Source organism: Mustela lutreola, chromosome 9 (assembly GCF_030435805.1).
Source record: "Mustela lutreola isolate mMusLut2 chromosome 9, mMusLut2.pri, whole genome shotgun sequence".
Taxonomy (NCBI): domain Eukaryota; kingdom Metazoa; phylum Chordata; class Mammalia; order Carnivora; family Mustelidae; genus Mustela; species Mustela lutreola.
The window spans coordinates 135067071-135088021 of record NC_081298.1 but is presented as its reverse complement, the minus strand read 5'-3'; the positions used below and the strand labels follow the sequence as shown (position 1 = coordinate 135088021).

Sequence of the window (20951 nt, the reverse complement as noted above, 5' to 3'; positions counted from 1 at the left end):
CTCTTGCTCTCTAATTAAAAAAATAAATAAATAAATAATTAATTAAAAAAAATAAAGTACATGGAAAGCCCAGCTTAGAGAAGCCTTCTAGATGTGAATATAGTAACCATTGAATGTCTCAAGATAATAGACTATCACTGGCCTCAAGTAATATATAGTCTTTGTCTTTTGCAGACTCATATTCCATCCAGAGCTTTATACCAACAGAACAAAGTGGTCCCTACTTTAATACCTTGTTGATAATCTGCTTTAGCTTAGTTAGCAGTAACTAGTCAAATAAGAAAGACTAATTCTAGAGTTCTGATCTATTGATCTAGAGCCTGATCTATGGAAAAAGTAACATTTCTCAGGCAACAGCAGACTGATTCAGGGAGTAGACTCTGCTATTCTGACAAAGTATCTCTCACCCTGTAATTGACATAAGTGATGTTTGAGGCCTCACAAAATTATGTGCGCTAATGGTAAAATCCCTTTAAATTCACCCCTCCAAAACTCTTAGTTCCCATAAATCAAGTAAAATTTTCTCAAGGGAAATTTTAAAAACGAATAACATTAACAATTACCTGATCTCTACACACTGATCCTGAACGGCAGCCAAAAGTTTTCCATTGCTTTCATGGGAGAGAAAGAGAAAAAAAAATTCTATATGATCATGTGTAGCAGTCTTCAACAAAGATGGAATGACTTTAAGAAGTTAAAAATTATTTTTAAATGCTTTCACATCTTCCATTACCCAACTTTTGATCTTAAAGGAGTATAAAGGTACCAACGCGTACACAAAAATGATCCAACAGGGTTGAGTTAATCCATTTAAGAGATACCCAGTCATATGCGACAAAGGGAATTCACATGCAATAAAAAAATAAATAAAATCAAAACTGCAAGCTAAAAGAACCCAAAATTAATATCCATAATGAAATTCAAGTGCTAATCCCAGTAGAGAAACACAAATTTTTAACACCTTACCTTGCAAGTACCAAATGCCAGTTTATCTGTTTATTAACCAAACGAACCAGTCCATCAGGGAGCAAAAAAGGCACAGGGCTGAAACAACACATTAGCCAACTTAAAATCTAATCATGAAAGACACATATAAATAAATAAATATTATAAACAGCATATAGAGCTATAGGAAGATAAGATTTTTTCCATTAGAAGATTTGAATATTGGTAAACCCGAAAGAGTTATTAGTTATCTAAAAGTTGACCACATACATATATCTCTTTTTCCAGAAAAACATGGTAGTATGTTCAAATACATAAATTTTATGTCCTTTCTAAGGAAAAGACATCAAAGATACCGGTAACATAGCAGAGTGAGCCTGTAAGAAACCCTTCCTGTTATACACACCTAGAAATCCTGACTCACCTCTAGCAAATTCTAGTATACAGCTAAACTCATAAGAACAAAAGGAGTCCTCAAGTGTTAGAAATGAAAGAGGAACTTAAAGTTAGAACTGGGTAGAGGTACAAGAACTCAAAAGAGAAAGCAACACCTGGGACAGGAAAGGAGCTGCGGGGGCCTAGAAAGAACAAGAGCTGGAAGGGAGGTGTTGGCATGGCCAGCACCACCCTTGACCCCTTGACAGGACTGCATTCTCAGAGAAAAGAAAACCAGACAAACTTCAACATGGTGGTGGGGGGGGGTGTCATTGTCATTCAAGAATACCATCTCTGTGGGAGGATGGGAATGAAATCCCCACAAAAAAGAAAAACCCCAGCCTTGACTACATGCAAAATCAGACCACAATTTCAACTCACTCAAGGCGTGTGAGAATAGCCAAGCATAAGCTCACAATAACATCATTCACAAAAGACAGGAGGAAAGGATTCACGGTCAATGCATGGGCAGATACAACAAATGAAGAGTAACACAGGAGGAAATCAAGAAAAGAGAAGGAAAAGAAGAATAAAGAAAACAAGCTGGTGAAATAAAAAGGGAAAAACACTATGGAAATTAGAAAACAAAAAAGTAGGATAAAAGTATCAGTAATAGACTTTCAGCATATTTACATTCATGTCTGAAACACAAAATATTTTATACCACGTAGTTACAGGACTGTTATAACAAAGATGAAACATGCATGTGAATGATACATCAACTTGAGGATGACAATTTCCTCTAGAGGGGAAGTGGGGGAGGGGGGCAAAGATTTGTAACAGTTTGCATAAAAAGAGGGAAAGGCTATCTGAACCAAACAGCAACAACTGCCTAATTCCCATGCAGATAACACTATAATAAACTGTTTAGACTTACAGCATCTATAAATTCTCAGTCTGTTTATAATAATTCACAATTAAAAGAAAAAAAAAAAAACTTTAAAAGAAAAAAACCACCTGAAGCAAATATTGCCCCCATGTAGAAGATTAAAAATCACTTCATGGTGCATTGGGGTATACTAACATTATTTTCTGCCCACACTTCCCCTTATAAGATGCTCAGGACTAGCAAGCTAGAGTGAGTGAGCTCAGGAAAAACAGCCCACCTCTCAAATATTCCTCCCCAACCCTGCCCCTTGAGCACCTCTTAACTCTTTACCCTATCATACTAGACACACACCTCTAAAAAAAGATAAAATTCAATAAGAAATTTAATTTACAGGGGCGCCTGGGTGGCTCAGTGGGTTAAAGCCTCTGCCTTCAGCTCAGGTCATGATCCCAGGGTCCTGGGATTGAGCCCCACATGGGCTCTCTGCTCAGCAGGGAGCCTGCTGCCCCCTCTCTGTGCCTGCCTCTCTGCCTACTTGTGATCTCTGTCTGTCAAATAAATAAATAAAATCTTTAAAAAAAAGAAATTTAATTTACATACATACACACACACACAGACACACACACAGCAAATGAAAAAAAAATCAGAGCTAATCTAGAGAAGAGCCAAAGGTTGCTTTTATAAAACTTTATTATCTCTGGAGCTTTTAAGATTAGATATTCTTTTTTTTTTTTAAAGATTTTATTTTTTTATTTGACAAACAGAGATTACAAGTAGGCAGAGAGACAGGTAGAGAGAGAGGAGGAAGCAGACTCTCTGCTGAGCAGAGAGCCGGATGTGGGGCTTGATCCCAGGACCCTGGGATCATGACCTGAGCTAAAGGCAGAGGCTTTAACCTACTGAGCCACCCAGGCACCCCAAGATTAGATATTCTTAAACAATCTGTGTTAAAAACATCTATGAAACAATTCCTATACACCTGTCTAAAAGCACAACTATATCATTTGTCAAAAGGATCATTTCTTTCCTCCTCTGAAGGTTGAACACTCACAACATGTCTAAAAAGACTTAACACTCAAAAGAATGAAAAAGTACCCAAGAACTGAAACACAAAGGACCTTCCCTGATGCTCGGAAACTGAATATTGACCATAAGAACTATTATTACAATAAGAACAAACTCGTTTTTAAAAAGATCCCCATCATACATACATAAATAAGTAAATAAATAATAAAGTATAATAAAATAAAATAAAAAGATCACCAACGGGGCACGTGGGTGGCTCAGTGGGTTAAGCCTCTGCCTTCGGCTCAGGTCATGATCTCAGGGTCCTGGGATCGAGCCCAGCATTGGGCTCTTTGCTCAGCAGAGAGCCTGCTTCTCTCTCTCTCTCTCTCTCTGCCTGCCTCTCTGCCTACTTGGGATCTTTCTCTGTCAAATAAATAAATAAAATCTTTAAAAAATAAAATAAAACAAAAAGATCCCCAAGCTCCAGACCCATCATGTGGGCATTCAAGATAAGGCTGACAACACTCACCAGAGAAACCAGAAGTCCTCCAGAGATATTCTGATTAATGACTAAAGAACAAAAATTACCCAAAGTCGACTGAGATATCTTGTCAGTGTATCAACTATTTGAAAAGGTCTACTTCATCATCTGAATGTCAGCATCTGGATCACAACCTGAAGTTTCAATTCTGAAAACTTAAGTCATAAGTAGGATAAAATTTATATTTGACATTTGGAAGAGACACTTACCTGTACCAGATGTATTGACGTAAAAATAATAAACGATCTGTAATAAAAATAACAAAACAAAATATGAATCAGCTATTGTCTAGGAATCGCTTTCAAATTAGCTTCAGTGATAAGTCTAAAATAACTGCAGACTGAGTCATTACAAAACATGGAGAACAAAATTCTTAAAATAAAGGAATATAATCTAATAAACACTGTAACTTTTATAACATCAGACATTTGTGTATATTAAGTCCCAAGTTTGTGTTACTCGAAACTTTCAAGTATTTCCTAACAGTACAAAAAGGAAATGTGGGACATGTGGTTTGAGATGTTAAATGTCACCCAAGAGGCTTTAATAAAACCAAGGAGTAGAAGTCATAGTAATCACCCTTTAAAACCAAAATATTTGTATAAAAATTAAGGTATTACTTTGTACTTTACAGCAAAGATTTAAAAAAAAAAAATAATAACACTTAAAATGCAGAACTCCAGGGGAAACAAAATCTCTAACACACTGAAAATAAGGGGACATCTTGAGTGGAGTCAGGAGGCTAGAAGGGGGAGCAGGACCTCTCAACATCGATTATAGGAAGAAGTGTCAGGCCTCAACAGGAGAATCAAGAAGAAAGTATCATCAGTTACAGGCCCCAAGAAGGAAGAGATGTACCTGTACCAATGTACCGTCACACCGCCTGCAAGAAACAGACTCCCCCTGCAACTCAGGGGATAAGAAACCATCATCACCCTGTAAGTTTTTTTCTACTCGACCTTCATTCAAAACAACCCCTCTCAACTTCCTCCTCTTCCAGAAAATAATGTTCTTCTCCTCTGTTTGTTGGACTTAGCTATAGTTTTACTATAACTTGCTTGTCCTGAAATGCAATTCTGTTATTCCTGAATAAACAGGAATTTTGCTGATAACTGACAGTTTGCTTTTAAGATTAACTACACTATTGACAAACAATGTTTTATATGATCTCATTTAAAATGTGTATGGGAATGTGAATATGTAGGTGTAGATCAACGAAAAAAAGAATGAAGGGTAAGAGATTCCCTCCAAGTGGTAAAATGAGAAATTATATATCTGAATTTGTGGCTATCCATAGCCTCTGAATTTCTCTATATGAATTTTATTACTTATGTACATTTTCTTAATTACCAAAATTTTAAAACATTCATCACAATGAAAACTGAATATGCTAGTTCTTATAATAGAAGATAAAATTAGAGTTAATTTCAAGTACTTAGCTCCTTTGAAACTGAATCTGCTCTGTGTAAGTACCTCAAATTCATCAATTATTACAAGAACAAGCTTTGGAGCCAGAAAGACAATGCAGTCAAATTCCAAATGAGTGACCTTGGGCAAGTTTCCTCATCTAAAAACATGAAGTCCTAATAACACCTACCTTGCTGATCTAATAAAGGATTAGATCAATAAATAAAGTTCTCTTGGCACCAACTTAATGCAACCAGTGCTCAAGTCTTTCTCAGATACCCTGAGCTCATATGCAAAGTCTGTCAGGAGTTACACTAATGCTCTGGTTAACCAAAATTTTAATCTGAATAACTCAACCAGATGTTGCTGGAACATCATGTAAACCACTTAAAACAGCTTGTCACTTTCAGTGTCCAGACTCTGAGACACTGGGTTTGATTTTCTTCAGTTCTTCTAGAACACATCCATAATAGTTAACCTTAAGCCATACTTTAGCTCTAAACTGGATTAAAAATGTGTGCGTATACCTATACATATATACACGTATACATCCACATATCACATATAGTCAAAATATATACGTATATATGTATATATATATATATATATAATTAAACTCAGGTAACATGCATGCTATTCACTTTTATCTGGCGTTATAAGTCTAAAAGAACGCTTTAAAATTCCCAAAGTTTTTGGGACACCTGTGTGGCTCAGTTAAGTGTTTGCCTTTGGCTGAGGTCGTGATCCCAAGGTCCTGGGATATGGTCCCGCATCAGGCTCCTTGCTCAGCGGGGAGCCTGCTTCTGCCTCTACCTGCTGCTACCCCCTGCTTGTGTTCTGACAAATAAATAAAAATCTTTTTAAAAGTAAGTAAATAAATAAATTTCCTAACGTTTCAAAAACAGTAAAGTTATAAATGAAATGAAAAAATTATCTATCATTACATAAAGAAAAATAAGCTGTATTTACCTCTAATCGCTTTTGTGATGATAAAGGATGCACCATGTTTTCGGTTGCCTCTAGACTGCAATGGGAAAAAAGAATCTACATTTGAGAATTTTCTAGGAATACTTACACAATACGTAAGGTTACGTTTTCTTTGCTAATATTCAGTGCAGGGTACAAGTTACCAATATTTAAAAACCACTATTTAGAAACAAAAGAAGTAAAAGCAGGACTGAAAACCGTGACAGCAAAAGTAAGCATGGTAAAGTTATAGGCATTTGTCCCAACAAATTTTGAGGGGAGGACAAGGATTGAAGGTGGAAACTCAAACACCAAATATCAAAACACCAGTCCAGAGAGAGTAGTCATCAAGGGCAAAGACTATGTTGGTTGTCAGTTCAGCAGTCTACTTGCTCATGTGGATTAATAAACTCGTACCTGCAGGCAAATTTGAGTATTTGTTGTATATCCACAGAGAAAATGCTACCAACATGCACACTGATACACAAGTGGTACACTAAATAGTTCCCAAGTACAGACTAAACACTAAGCTGAAAAATAGCAGGCACTACAAATAATGAATACGATGTACTCATGTGCTGCTGAGAGGAAAGAGAGGAACATGGAGATGCAGGAAGTGCAGACAGATATAACTGAAAAGCACAGAAAAGATATTTCACTCCACTAACATGAATTGATTATCCACTGATCAGTAATACACAGTTTGGTCCTGGAGAGGGTTATAAAGAGGAAACAGATGTAATCGTCCTCCAAGAGCTTGAAGAGGGATAGGTGAAATCAATCGATCCAGAACAAAAACAAAACCAAAAAAAAAGTGCTATGCATTTCAATGTAAGTTGATGCTGTGCTTTTTAAAATCGACTTATCATGTGAAGCAATCTGCAACGTTCCAGTAAAGAACCAATGGGTGCTAAGGAGTGAATATGCAATCTTTTTCCACCAATAGCAGCAGCAACATACTACATACACCATCCTAACTACATACCCTACAATATTCACATTGTTCAAGACCAACAGAAACTAAGTAAATACTTGAAAAACAGTATGTACAGCCTAAAAAAAGACAAGACAAGCAGAGAACTGCAATGGAAAGGAGGTTAAAGAAAAACTACAAATTTTATAGATGAGAGAATGAGCAGCTTCTCCGGTAAAGAAACAGGAAAAGTGTTGTAATAAAGAGTCCATAGGTCAGGACTCCTTGATCTTTAATAAAAGTCCTTCTGGGGGCGCCTGGGTGGCTCAGTGGGTTAAAGCCTCTGCCTTCGGCTCAGGTCATGATCTCAGGGTCCTGGGATCGAGCCCCACATCGGGCTCTATGCTCAGCGGGGAGCCTGCTTCCTCCTCTCTCTCTGCCTGCCTCTCTGCCTATTTGTGATCTCTGTCTGTCAAATTTAAAAAAAAAAAAAAAAAGTCCTTCTGAATCTTGTTGCATCCTCGGAGTCTAAAACAATGACAGGCACTCAGTAAATATGTTGAATAAATGTGGATTCCTGGTTCCTACTGGTCACCTTATGCTGGGAGTCCCCTCTCTGTGCAACAACTGAAAACCCCAAGGTCCAGTTAAGGTTACCAACCCCTTGAACCCCTTCTTCAGGACGGAACCCAAACCCAGGTCAGCCGCTCCTCACTCTTCTCCGTCGCTTTGTTCAAACCGCTATCACAGCGCAATTACACTAAGTAGCAAAAAGGGCTCAGGGGCTGGTCTCCCATCTAGACTGCAGACGCTACAAAAGTTATTCACCTTTCCATGCCCACCGCCCGAACAGTATCCGGGACGTGGACGGACACACTCGTAAATCATCTGGGACACGGACGGACACACTGGCACTTTTAAATGATTGTTTACTGAAATGCGCAGGGATGGGTGCAATTCAGCACCAAGGAGGGGTGAAGGTCTGACGCCGCACTCCGCGGCGGCCCTCCAGATGCTGAGTGGACTGCAGGGTCATGGAAAGTTCTCCCGCTGCAGGGAGGATCAGCCGCAGTCCGCTCTTGCCTCGCCTCCCGGAAAGGACCCCCGAGAATCCAGGCACCAGCAGGACCCTGGAGTCCGACGTTGTGCCTCCCCTCCAAACTGAGGAGAAGCGAAACTGAGATCCCGAATGGGAAGGTTCGTGCCCCAGAGCCCAAGGTTTTGCCCCGACGACCAAATTCGGAAGCCCGGGGGGGGCTCTCGGGTACCTTCCGCTTTAGGGCACCCAGACCCCCGTTAGCTCGCGGCGCCGTTGCCACGGCGACAGCACAAGCGGCCGAGCCCTGCTCCCCCTCCCACCCGGCTCCACGACCCTACGTGGCCCTGCTACGTGGCTCTCCCCGGACAGCGCCCGCGCCAGGCTGGCCGCAGCTCCGGAGGGGCCTGGTTCACCTGCACTTCTGTCTCCGAGGGCCACTCGGTGTTGACCAACAAGTCATAGAGAATCGTCTCCTCCTCTCCCTCCGCAGTGGCTGGATTCACAGCCGGCGCCGTCTCGGAGGCCGCCATATTCGCCCGGGAGCCCAGCTACCGAAGCGGGGCCACTACGGCATCGCGCAAAGGACAAACTTCGCAGGCCGCGGTCGCTTTGGATCACGGGGAGGAGGTGTGGTTAACTGGGCGTGGAAAGGAACTACTGGATTAACCCTTTAAAGAGCAGGAAATAGTGACTATTGCTTGTCAGGGATACGACTTAGGTCTGGGTCCCTGGGCACCCCTTGTTTATTAACCTGCGTGAGATGAACTTGTCTGAACCCCTCCTATCCAGACAGCTTCTCCAAAACAGAAGTGGTACAAGTATCTAAGATGCTAGCATTCATTTGCCTATCTGTGGCCAAATACAAGAGTGCTAACAGTGGTTTTTAAATAAGCAGCAAAAATGATGCAACTCAACATATTAAGCAATGAAAGGTGTCAGAGGAACGATACTATGGGAGCTCAGAAAAGGCAACAAAGCTCACAGAGTCTGGGCCAGCTTTCTGGAGGAGTGGAGCTTGTCTTTGGTCTGTAAGTGGAATTTGAATCAAGCTGCGAAAGTTCGGGAGAGCATCTTAAGTAAGGGGAAATTGAGTGAACAAAGACAGGCAAAAAAATGCATAGTTGAAAGAGCAGGCAGCTGAACATAACCCAAGTGGGGAAAGGGTATGGAAGCAATAAACTTGAAATAACACATTGAGGACCTACTTGGAGCTAAACTGCCAGCCTCATTTGTTCATTTATTCATTTAACAAGTGCCTCTATGTAACCCTAATGAATATACAGTATACAAGAAATTAGCACTGTGTCACATTCAAAAGAAACAAATACTGAAGATTTCTTGCAGGAATTATATTGCATAATATCTCTAAAGATGCATTTGGCAGTAATGAAATTAAAAAACCTCAGCTGGGGGGGCGCCTGGGGGGCTCAGTGAGTTAGGCCTCTGCCTTCCACTCGGGTCATGATCTCAGGGTCCTAAGATCGAGCCCCGCATCGGACTCTCTGCTTGGCGGGGAGCCTGCTTCCCCCTCTCTCTCTGCCTGACTCTCTGCCTACTTGTGATCTTTGTCTGTCGGATAAATAAATAAAATCTTAAAAAAAAAAAAAACCTCAGCTGGTCTGCCTGCCTCTCTGCCTACCTGTGATCTCTGTCTGTCAAATAAATAAATAAAATCTTTGAAAAAGAAATTTAAAAACTTCAGCTGGGAAGCCTAGGGACCCCATTTCTTGCAAAGTTAAATGACCTCAAAGCCTGCCCTATATCACCTGTCCACTCCCCTTACTCTCCCCACCTCGCTCCTGCTTCTCACCGCTCGACCCACCACCTTCAGCCACACTGACCTTGCTGTTTGGGAACACAGCAAACACACTTCCCTTCAGGGACTTTGCAAGGGTTGTTCCCTCTGTTTGGAAGGTTTTCTACCAGGTATATGTCTCTCTCTCTCTCTCTCTCTCATTTCCAAGTTTTTATTCAAATGTCACCTTCTCTCTGGAAGCCTACCCTGACTGCTTATTTCTAAATTTGTAACCACCTTCCCTGAACTCCAGATCTCCAGATCCCCCCTTACCTTCTGTTTTTTTTTTCCTATAACATTTATCACCAAAACACTATATAATGTATGTTTCATTCTATTTTTGTATTGTCTGTCCCCATTCACTAAAATGTAGGCTCCACCAGGACAGAGTGCACTACCATATACATACCACTGCTAAAATGGAGAAAAAAAAAATCAGAATTTCCCCTGTGTAGGGAAAATCCAGTTCTTCCCTACTACATGTTTTTTTCCTATGAACCTCCTACCTACACCAAACACTTCTTTTTTATTATTATTAACATATAGTATTATATGTTATATGCATATGTTATATATATATATAGCATATATGTTAACATATGCATATGTTATATGTTATATGTTTCGGGGCATCAGTCTTACACAATTCACAGCACTCATCATAGCCCATACCCTCCCCAATGTCCATCACCCAGCCACCCCTTCCCTTCCGCCTTCCTCCACTCCGGCAACCCTCAGTTATTTCCTGAGATTAAGAGTCTCTTATGGTTTGTCTCCCTCCTCGGTCCCATCTTGTTTCATTTTTTTTCCCTCCCTTCCCCAACAATCCCTTGCCCTGCCTCTCAAATTCCTCATATCAGAGATATCATATGATAATTGTTTTTCTCTGATTTATTTTGCTTAGCATATCACCCTCTAGTTCTATCCACATCCTTGTAAATGGTAAGATTTCAGGGGCTTTTGATGGCTGCATATTATTCCGTGGTGTGTATCTATATATATACCACATCGTCTTTATCCATTCGTCTGTTGATGGACATCTAGGTTCTTTCCCTGGTTTGGCTATTGTGGGCATTGCTGCTATAAACATTCAGGTGTACATGTCCCTTCCAAATGCAAGCTCGTGCAGCCACTCTGGAAAACAGTATGGAGGTTCCTCAAAAAGTTGAAAATAGAGCTACACTACGACCCAGCAATCATACTACTGGGTATTTGCCCTAAATATACAAATGTAGTGATACACCAAAAACTTCTTTTTTTTTTTTTATTTTATTTTCAGCGTAACAAGTATTCACTGTTTTTTGCACCACACCCAGTGCTCCATGCAATACGTGCCCTCCTTAATACCTACCACCTGGCTCCCCCAACCTCCCACCCCCCCCGCCCCTTCAAAACCCTCAGATTGTTTTTCAGAGTCTATAGTCTCTCATGGTTCACCTCCCCTTCCAATTTCCTCAACTCCCTTCTCCTCTCCATCTCCCCATGTCCTCCATGTTATTTGTTATGCTCCAGAAATAAGTGAAACCAGATGATAATTGACTCTCGCTGCTTGACTTATTTCACTCAGCATAATCTCCTCCAGTCCCGTCCATGTTGCTACAAAAGTTGGGTATTCATCCTTTCTGATGGAGGCATAATACTCCATAGTGTATATGGACCACATCTTCTTTATCCATTCTTCAATTGAAGGGCATCTTGGTTCCTTCCACAGTTTAGCGACCATGGCCATTGCTGCTATAAACACTGGGGTACAGATGGCCCTTCTTTTCAGTGCATCTGTATCTTCAGGGTAAATACCCAGTAGTATAATGGCAGGGTCATAGGGAAACTCTATTTTTAATTTCTTGAGGAATCTTCACACTGTTCTCCAAAGAGGCTGCACCAACTTGCATTCCCACCAACAGTGTAAGAGGGTTCCCCTTTCTCCACATCCCCTCCAACACATGTTGTTTCCTGTCTTGCTAATTTTGGCCATTCTAAATGGTGTAAGGTGGTATCTCAATGTGGTTTTAATTTGAATACACCAAACACTTCTGACAGTTCTGGTTACCAAATGTGTGGAGGTTTTCCCCCACACTATCAAGTAATTCACAGACACCAGCGGAATGTCGCAAGAGTTTGACACTTTCTTCCAGAGGTGGGATCAGATACCACAGGTTCGGGCTCAGTCTCACAAGACCGCCCCCCACACACATGCACACTCCCATACACTTCAAATGCCAGTGGAAAGCAGGTGCTTCTGTGTAAGCAATGCGTGCTAACAACACCGGCCACAGGAGCACCTTATCACCTGTGCCTCCAACCACCAGCTACAGGTCAGATTCCAAAGACCCCTCTTCTTGGGTTCGATTAATTTGCTAGAGCAGCTCACAGAACTCAGGAAAACACAGGTTTACCAGGTTATTAAGGAATGTGATAAAGGATACAGATGAAAAGCCAGATGAAGAGGTATGTAGGGCAAGGTCTGGGAGGGTTCCAAGTGCAAGAACTTATGGTCCTGTGCAGCTGGGAAGTGTCACCCCCTCCTGTGGTTGTATTCACCAGCCTGGAAGCTCTCCAACCCCTCCCCCCATCCTGACTGTTGAAAATTTTATACAGGCTTCCTCACTTAAGCATGATCAATGATTAATTCCATTTCCAGCTCCTCTACTCCCTCCGGAGAAAGGGACTGAAAAGCCCAAGCTTCTAATCATGGCTTGGCCTGTCTGGTGACCTGCTGCCATTAAAGAGTCATCTAGAAGCCCACTCAGAGTCACTTTGCTAAAACAAGACACTCCTAGTGCTGTTATCACTTAGGAGTTTACAAAGGTTTTAGAAGCCCTGGGTCAGGCATGCGGTCAAAGACAAATATTGGAACAAGAGATACACCTAGTATTATCCCTTAAGGAATACAAGGATGTTAGGAGCTCTGTGCCAGGAACCAGGGGAAAAGACCAATAGCTGTATTTTCCTTCTATCTCACAAATGCCATATACCTCACTGCTATATCCCCAGAATATATACCAGTATTTGGCACAGAGCACAGGACAAAATATATATGTATTTGCTGAATAAATGAAAAACATCCCCCAGTTTTTCAAACTTTGTTTCCCCCAAAGTACTTCTCTTCAGAACAGTGGTGTTTTTTGATCAGATTCTCAACGGGGAACCCCAGACATTTGCATGCAGATGTGGCATGCGGTAGAGCATTAAGAGGTAGGAATGCCATTCAGTGCAAATACACTAGGAGGGTGGCCCCTGGAGCTGCAGGTCCTCCTTGGTCCTGCCTTCACCCCGTCCTGCACACCAAGTCTCCTCGGCTCTCCTCTCCTCCCCGGCTCATCCAAGAGTCTGGAACAGAGACTGAGATCGCTCTCTGCTTCCTCCATGCCCTTCACCGCCATCAGCAGATCAGCGTCCAAACGGCCAGGAGGTAATCGGCCAAGCTTACACAGCTTGGTATGTGAAGGGGACAGGTGCAAACATACCACCAAGAAAATGGTTTTCTTTTAGCATCATCACACTGTAAATTGCTTTATCTGTCCTCACGCAGCCTCACTTGCCATAGTCTATACAGCGGAATGGGAGACCTAAGGCCACGCCTGACTCATGCATGGGAGCTCCTGGTCTAAAGAAACAGCAAGCATGGGCTGAAACCACACCACGTGACTGCACGTTTAAATTGGAGCAATTTCTGGAAGGAAAATTCTACCCCCAGACATGCTCTAAGCAGATGGATAAGCAGGTTAGGTAAGATAAGCCCCCTTCGCCACTACTTAAACTCTGGAATAGTTTTTGGAAAAAGAAGAATGTGAGGTGCCCACTAAAAGGGAAGAAGGTGGGAAGAATAAAGAGGTCCTGAGAAGAGCTCCAACTCTACAGCATCAGACCTGCCGCAGAGGAGATCTCTAGAGAAGAGATCAATTTCAAATCAAAGTTCAGCTGAGTTTAAGGGTCAGGATGATTTAAGAGAGGTGGGGGGGGGGCGGGGACTCAAGTCAAGTCGCTAATGGATCTTATTTTCAGTAACTATATGATTAACTGTCCAAACTGAGACACTTTGAGAATGAAAAGGAATGATTTTAATAATTCACCTAGAAAAACAGGCAAGAAACAGGACTATCTTGGGCAAGCTGACATGATGGGCACGCTAATCTAGAACAAGAGAGTGGCGACACTGTGAAGAAGGCAAGGGTATTTCACAAATACAGCAAGACTCTTCCTGATTCTCTAAGGGTGACTGACGGAGTGACAGTGACCATCCTTGCCTGCTCAGGCCATTAGCTTTTGGAGAAACTGTTTCCCTCACTCTCCCTTCAGACTCTGCCTCCTTGATCCAAACCTCCCCTCTCAGAAAGCCCCATTCCGCTGACCTCTAGCACTGGGCGGAGAATTCTTCCCTGGCCTGGACTGATTGACCTTACGATGGAAGTGGAGGAAAAGCATTGCTCCTTTTCAGATCACAGGGTTTAAAAAAGACAAATTGGGAGTTTTAGCAGCCCTCTTACTCACCATGTACGGAACCTTCTCCCCAGGGAAAGAGAATGAAGCCAATGAGAATGAAAACAAAACAAAACAAAACAAACAAAAAACCAGAGGAAAGATAAAGACCTCAGGCCTGAGATAAGTGACATCTGTGTCCTTCCCTGGTGACCCAGGGAGTTCACCTGAGGCTAATTTGAGTTGAATGTCAATGCATTCACACCACTCCTCTGTCAACATTCCTACAATAGACTTTGCAAATTTCCCTCCTTTAGAATCCTTGTTTAGGGTATGGATCTCTGCAATGTTGCTTCTGACATATTAGAATTAGTATTAATAAAACATAAATGGTATTATTACAGCAATACATTGATAATAACCACAGCTTACAAAACTCTTACGTCCTGAAGCTTGGGGCAATGCCAGATCACAACAGAGCCAAAATTCAAACACATTTCCTCAAGTCCTGATCCTCTGATCTTTTCTTCACATCATAGCATGTCACTGAGAATACAGATGGAGCGCTTAGATGGTTGAAAGTGGAAATGAACTGTTCCGGATGACAAGTACCAACACGTGGAGTGGGAGAATTGTCAACGTGTTCTGTTGGGGGGTGGGGGGGTAGATAGAGAGTTTGGTTGCCACATATTACCGTGGTCATCCAACAAATTCTTAATTTAGCTGAGAGTCCAGGCCTGGTTTAAAAGTAATTTAAGGTGGGCACATTGGTTAAGCATCTGCCTTCAGCTCAGGTCAAGATCCCAAGGGTCTTGGGATCCAGCCCCACATCGGGCTCCCTGCTCAGCAGAGAGTCTGCTTCTCCCTCACTCTCCGCCTGCCACTCCCCACTTGCTTGTGCTCTCCTGCTCTCTCTCGCTCTGTCAAATAAATCAATAAAATCTTTAAAAAACGAATAAAAAATAATTTAAGTCATGAATAAGTTATTTCTCAAAAGAAAAATTTGTTTCCCACATTACCAACACAAATAGTAACTCTGTGAGTGGCTTAAAGAAATAAGACTGAAATAAAAATTGAGACAATTTCAAAATAGGCATTTTAAAGAGAAGCGATTTGATGTTTTTATAAGCCTTGGATGAGGGGAAGGAAAAAGATAGAAAAAATGTTTCATTTCTTCCTCTCCTCACATCATATCATTACACCTCAAATGAACTAAAATGTAATTCTCCTTCATTTGCTGAAATAGAAATAGACATTTCTACCTTAGAACCAAACAAAACTTTTTTATTTACTTAACACTACCCTACATAAAGGAATCATTTTTTTCCCTATTAATTCTTCCATGTAGAGCCATCATTAACTGATAGGTTCAGTTTGTAGGAGCTCTGTGTCTTAGCTTGTATCAGCTAAAAAGCCTATTAATCCAAATGCCATTAATGATTCAGCATTTAACCCACTATGCTTCTGCATATTAAAGATTTAAGGAGATTAATGCATCATATGAAGTTGTTTCCATTTTTAGTTTGAAATTGCATAATAAAATTGAATTTGGACTTTTTTAAAAAAGATTTTGTTAATTTACTTGGGAGAGAAAGAAAGCATGCACACACATGGGGGGTGATGGTAGGGCAGAGGAAGAGGTAGACTTCCCACGGAGCAGGGAGCCCAATCCCAAGAGGGATTCCATTCCAGGACCCCCAAGAGATCATGACCTGAGCCAAAGGCAGACAGTTAAATAACTGAGCTACCAGGAGCCCTGAATTTGGGCATTTAAATGCTACCTGTTACAAGTATCATACATTTGTATTTGATTGAATGGTAAACTAGCTCTTTATGAAGAGAATGTTAGTCGTAATGATAAAATAATATTCAGAGCAACTTTCAACATTCTATTTCCTCCAGAAAGCGTGGAGAACCCCAATCAATTCTATAAATCTCTTGGCAGCCAAATAGACATCATAAAGCTCATGCATGGTATTACCTAAGAAAAAACCTCCAGCCCCTTACTTAAAGCTTTTTTTCCTCTAATTTGCTGCACAATTCATATAGGCCATTACCCACCCCCCACCCCCACCCCCGCCAGTTTCCTCACTCACAAATCATATGGAACAACCAGCTAGGCAATAGGCCTTACCAGACCCACATGTAGCACAGGCAGCAAGTGTGAGAGCAAGTAAATAAATTGGTTAAAAAAAAAAAAAAAAAAGGAAAGAAAAGTGAATGTATTTAATTTAGATAAATTCATTAATTCATTTACCTTGGTAAATTAGTCAATATTGACTTACAAGTAACTGGCCATTCTGTTTCATTTGGTTTAAAAACAAAGGTAGATGATCTGTAATATACTTGAAAGCATCAAATAGAAGATGAATTAATGAATGGATTGAGGAAGAATACATGGAAAGATGTGATAAAACGAGAGTAGAAAATACTAACGATGGAATGTGAGGGCTGGGTGCACGAGTGTTCAGTATAAAATCCTTTCAGCTGTGCTACCTATGAACACTCTTACCATAAAAGATTGAGAAGCGGCTAAATCCGCTACTTTACATAGGGCGAACGAGGGATATGGGGAAAGGGAGTCCAATAACTAGTGTGATAAAGTCCTTTGGGAGCAGGATTTGATACTAAATAACGCCAGATTTTGATAAGAAAACATACTGTTATTATATATTTGGGAGCAGGATTTGATATCAAATAACTCCAGATTTCAATAGGAAAACCTACTGTTATTATATATTTCCTTCAAAAGAAAGAAGGAAGACCTACGTCTTTCAAACCAGAGGATAGAATGGAATAAAGGAAATTTTTAAACTATCAATTTGAGGCAGGGGAAGAATAGGCCAATGTAAAGAGAAAATCCTGCCACTGGAGTAAGGTGGTACAATAATCATGAAGCTAACATCACTCACACGCACACGGGAGCCCCCCCCCACACACATACACACGTGTGTGTCCTCACATACGGCAAGCACATCCAGCATACTCCCTGCCTGCCTCACCTTGGTTTATGAAGAGTGGTTTCAGAAGTTTGGGATTTCTTCCCTGCTCCTTTCAATTGTTTGAACCACTAATTGGAAATTCTCGGTCAAGGTTGCCTGGGCACCATTGTCCTTAGAGCCAGGAGGGACGTCATAGCCCCTTTAGCCAGAGCCTCCCTCCCACACCCTGCTCTACATTCAGGATAATGTCTTCAGTTCGCTCTTCCAGTTCCCTCTGGCTCACGTTTCAGGCTAATCTATGTGTAAATTTCAGGCTAAATCTACGTGTTTTTAATATCAATTATTATAGATATTTTACTTTTGGAAGTCCTTTTTTTTAAAATCAAGTATGCTAGTCATTTTGTTAGTTTGTTGCTTATATTTCTATTCCTACTTTTAGAAATACCTCAAATATAATTTGGATTCTCTACCTCATATTTCCCCAACCTAAAGTCTTCAAGGGCCTTTCTCAAATTTCCTGCTGACTCTTGCTCATGGTGACTTGTTTCTTTGCGCACTGTGTGTGCACATGTTCGTAACTGTGAGTTGGAATCCATTCTGGGCGTTTAGAGGCCTGGCTTGGATGGTGTCTTCCCCTGGGAAGACTTGCCTTCACTTTTGCAAGGCACCCATGAGACTTGGATCCCCTTTAAATTAAGACTCTAAATTATTTCACATGTTACAAATTCTGTAAATTCAGGCCGGCTGTGGCCACAAATTCTCAAAGGAGAGTTTTGTAGCCACTCAGATTTCAGGCTGAGCAGACAAGTTTATTTGCTGTCTGGCTCTGTTTTAGGAGACTTTATGTTAATAGGGTCGCTCATCCTAATTTTTTGTAGGTTGATTGGTGCTCTAACTCCCCTTCCCTCCCAAGTCTGACGCCTTGACCCAGCCTCTCCATCCTACCATACCTCCATCACCAGCCCTGAAACCGAAACTCATCCCCGAGGCTGCTGGTGACGTCACTACTTCTTCTGGGAATTCTCCTGGCTGTTGTCAGGACTCGGAGGTTCTTTTCCTTCTCACAAACTCATCCACTTATTTTAGAGCTGTGTTTCTGCTTTTATATTCTAGCCAGCACTCTCAGTGTTTGTAAGAGTCTCTCAGGATGTCTTGTCTGACCAATTATCTGAAATGAACCTCCTGAACTTCCCAGAGGGAAACACGGTGGGGAAAGGCATTCTCCCCAGCTTTGCCACAAACAGTCGTCCAGCTGGGATGCACAGAGCACAGACAGCAACGCAACAGTGGTTCCAAAGGGAGGCAACTGTCAGCATCCAAAAGAGATGGTGTTGTTTGCCAACATGGAGAGGACACCTCTGGGGCTCCCCAGAAATATTTGGGAGGGGAGTTTACAAATGGCTGAGGTGCCTTTGTCACCAGCTAGAAGCAAGACCAGGGACATGACAGTGCTTCATGTTACAATGATGACTACCATTCCTGTCCACAGACTGGAGACACCTAGGGAGTCTCAAAAAACACCAATAATTCAAGAATTCAAATGGCAACTACAGAACCAAAATACCATAATTTTTTGGTGGACAGGAACAATGGCTTTTTAATCTCCACAAACCCAGCTTGAAGGTTGGCCCTGAATACATTTTTCTTGACTGTATGAATTATTCATGGTTATGTTCCCACTGTTGTAGATTAACCCTCTTCTGGTTAAAGGAGAAACTGCAACTTTTAAAAGTCATCTATTTTCTCCAATAATATAGTAATTTTCTCAAGGAAAATTTCTCTGGATAGCCCATGTCTGAGCTATATTTTTTCCTATGGTTGTATTGACATTATGGTCAAGTCCAGTTTATCCTTGAGTTACGGCTAATGGAACCTACACTGGGAATATTAACCAACAGAACAAGGATTCAATGAAGCCGATTAGGAATTAGTAATGTGTTTGGTAGAGCAAAGCACTGACTTTTTAGAAGCTATTACATAGGATCAGACACACTCTCCAAAGCTAAATTAAACACCAAGGATTAAGAACCATTTGAGGTAGAATTATTAAATGTCTTCCAATTTAAATGATGTTACCTCTTCAGTGGAATCTCATGCAGCAAACCATTTCCTGGTGAAGTCCTTATCATTTCAGGTTTCTCTTTAGATAAAAATGTATACTCCGTGTTAAACTCTCAAAGTTTTTTAAGTTTAAGTTGTTATACCCTCATACAGACATGAGATTAATGATTTTAAAAGAAGCTTCCCAACCTAATTAAGTCCTAAAGGGATTAACCAAAAGAAAAATCAAAGGCATTTGAGGCGAGACACAAATCTTTACCAAAGTTAGGTCACTGAGAAAGAACACAGTATATTAAAGTCAAATATACTGATATGCTAGGAATTGATCTGGAATTCACATTGAACCTAGGAGATAAAACTCAATAGCTTTGCAGTGAAAACACATGTGTAGAATGGCATCTCTTCTACCCCAGGGGATCTTGACTTGTACAACCTTCCAGTATCTTCTCTGCCTCTGGCATAGACTCTAGATTCTTTTTTTTTTTTTTTTTTAAGATGTTATTTATTTGAGAGAGAGAGAGTGAGAGAGAGAATGAGAGGGGAGAAGGTCAGAGGGAGAAGCAGATTCCCCATAGAGCTGGGACCCCGATGTGGGACTCGATCCTGGGACTCTGGGATCATGACCTGAGCCAAAGGCAGTTGCTTAACCAACTGAGCCACACAGGTAGCCCCTAGACTCTAGATTCTGAAAACTTTTCCTTTTGAATCACAGCTGTTACTGACTAGTTCTACTATTGGTTTGCACAAATTAATTAATCTATCTGTGTCTTGGTTTCCTCACTAAAGAAGGAAGACCTAGAGTAAGACATTGTTCTGACAAAAATTCTCTCCTTGACCAAACTCTGGATGTTCTCCCAAGTCTCACTCTCTTCAGACTGAGCCAACCCGGTGCCTCCTCTGGGTCTACATTAAAACATGTAGATTCTCACCACAAATGATTTTGTCCACCCCCTCCCCCCACCATTTAGAGGCTTAAACACTAATAAAAGTTTCTAACAGCTCAAGATACCTCCCAGGATAGTCCCAGCATCCCCTCTTCCTCAAAGTGCCTGTTAGAAAGAGCTACCACTGTTTGTTCGAGCCAACACCTGGCATAGGTCCCTGACCACCCATTCTCATTCCCTAAAACATTTACAAATTGTGAATTCTTTCCTCTATCCCTTTGAGATGTATATATTACCTACTGTATCTCAGGAGTGTATTTTTCAAGGACCTGAAAGCTTCCTTTTGAAACGTAATCCTCAGAAAGGACAGGGCCTCTGTCTCAGAAGTGTCTGTGTGAGGACAGAATCCTAACTTCCATGATAGCCAACTAAGTGATACAGGTGGCCTAATATGCATTTACACGGACCAACCCTTTGTAATTTTTCACTTCCCTGACTTTGTTCAACCTTCCACTGGTTCCCTTCCCTAGTTTCTGATTTTCCTTTTAAAATGTTCAGCCAAGTCTGTATAAATCAAAGTTGAGCCTAGTTCATTCTGGACCTCTGCAACAATGTATTACTGATTAAAACCTGTCCTCACCACTTTAACCAGTGTCCGGCTTGTTCTATCTTTGACAATTCAAGAAGTGAGAAAAGAAAATTTTTTTAAAAATAGAATAAGATATGAAATAAAATAATACAGTAGACATCTAAGAATAAAGCCATAA

At 41.1% G+C, this 20951-nt stretch overlaps 1 protein-coding gene across 1 annotated transcript in view; it reads right to left on the bottom strand.

The window, feature by feature from the left end:
* Window positions 1-8672, bottom strand: part of NBAS (NBAS subunit of NRZ tethering complex) — a 317470-nt gene extending 308798 nt beyond the window's left edge. The window contains exons 1-5 of the mRNA XM_059132606.1: window positions 8497-8672; window positions 6135-6189; window positions 3968-4004; window positions 967-1044; window positions 564-611 (exon numbers count right to left, since the gene is read on the bottom strand). Coding sequence (XP_058988589.1) covers window positions 564-611; window positions 967-1044; window positions 3968-4004; window positions 6135-6189; window positions 8497-8613 — 335 coding nt within the window. The 5' untranslated portion in view covers window positions 8614-8672. The remainder of the gene's footprint in view (window positions 1-563; window positions 612-966; window positions 1045-3967; window positions 4005-6134; window positions 6190-8496) is intronic.
* Between the last annotated feature and the right edge of the window lie 12279 nt (window positions 8673-20951).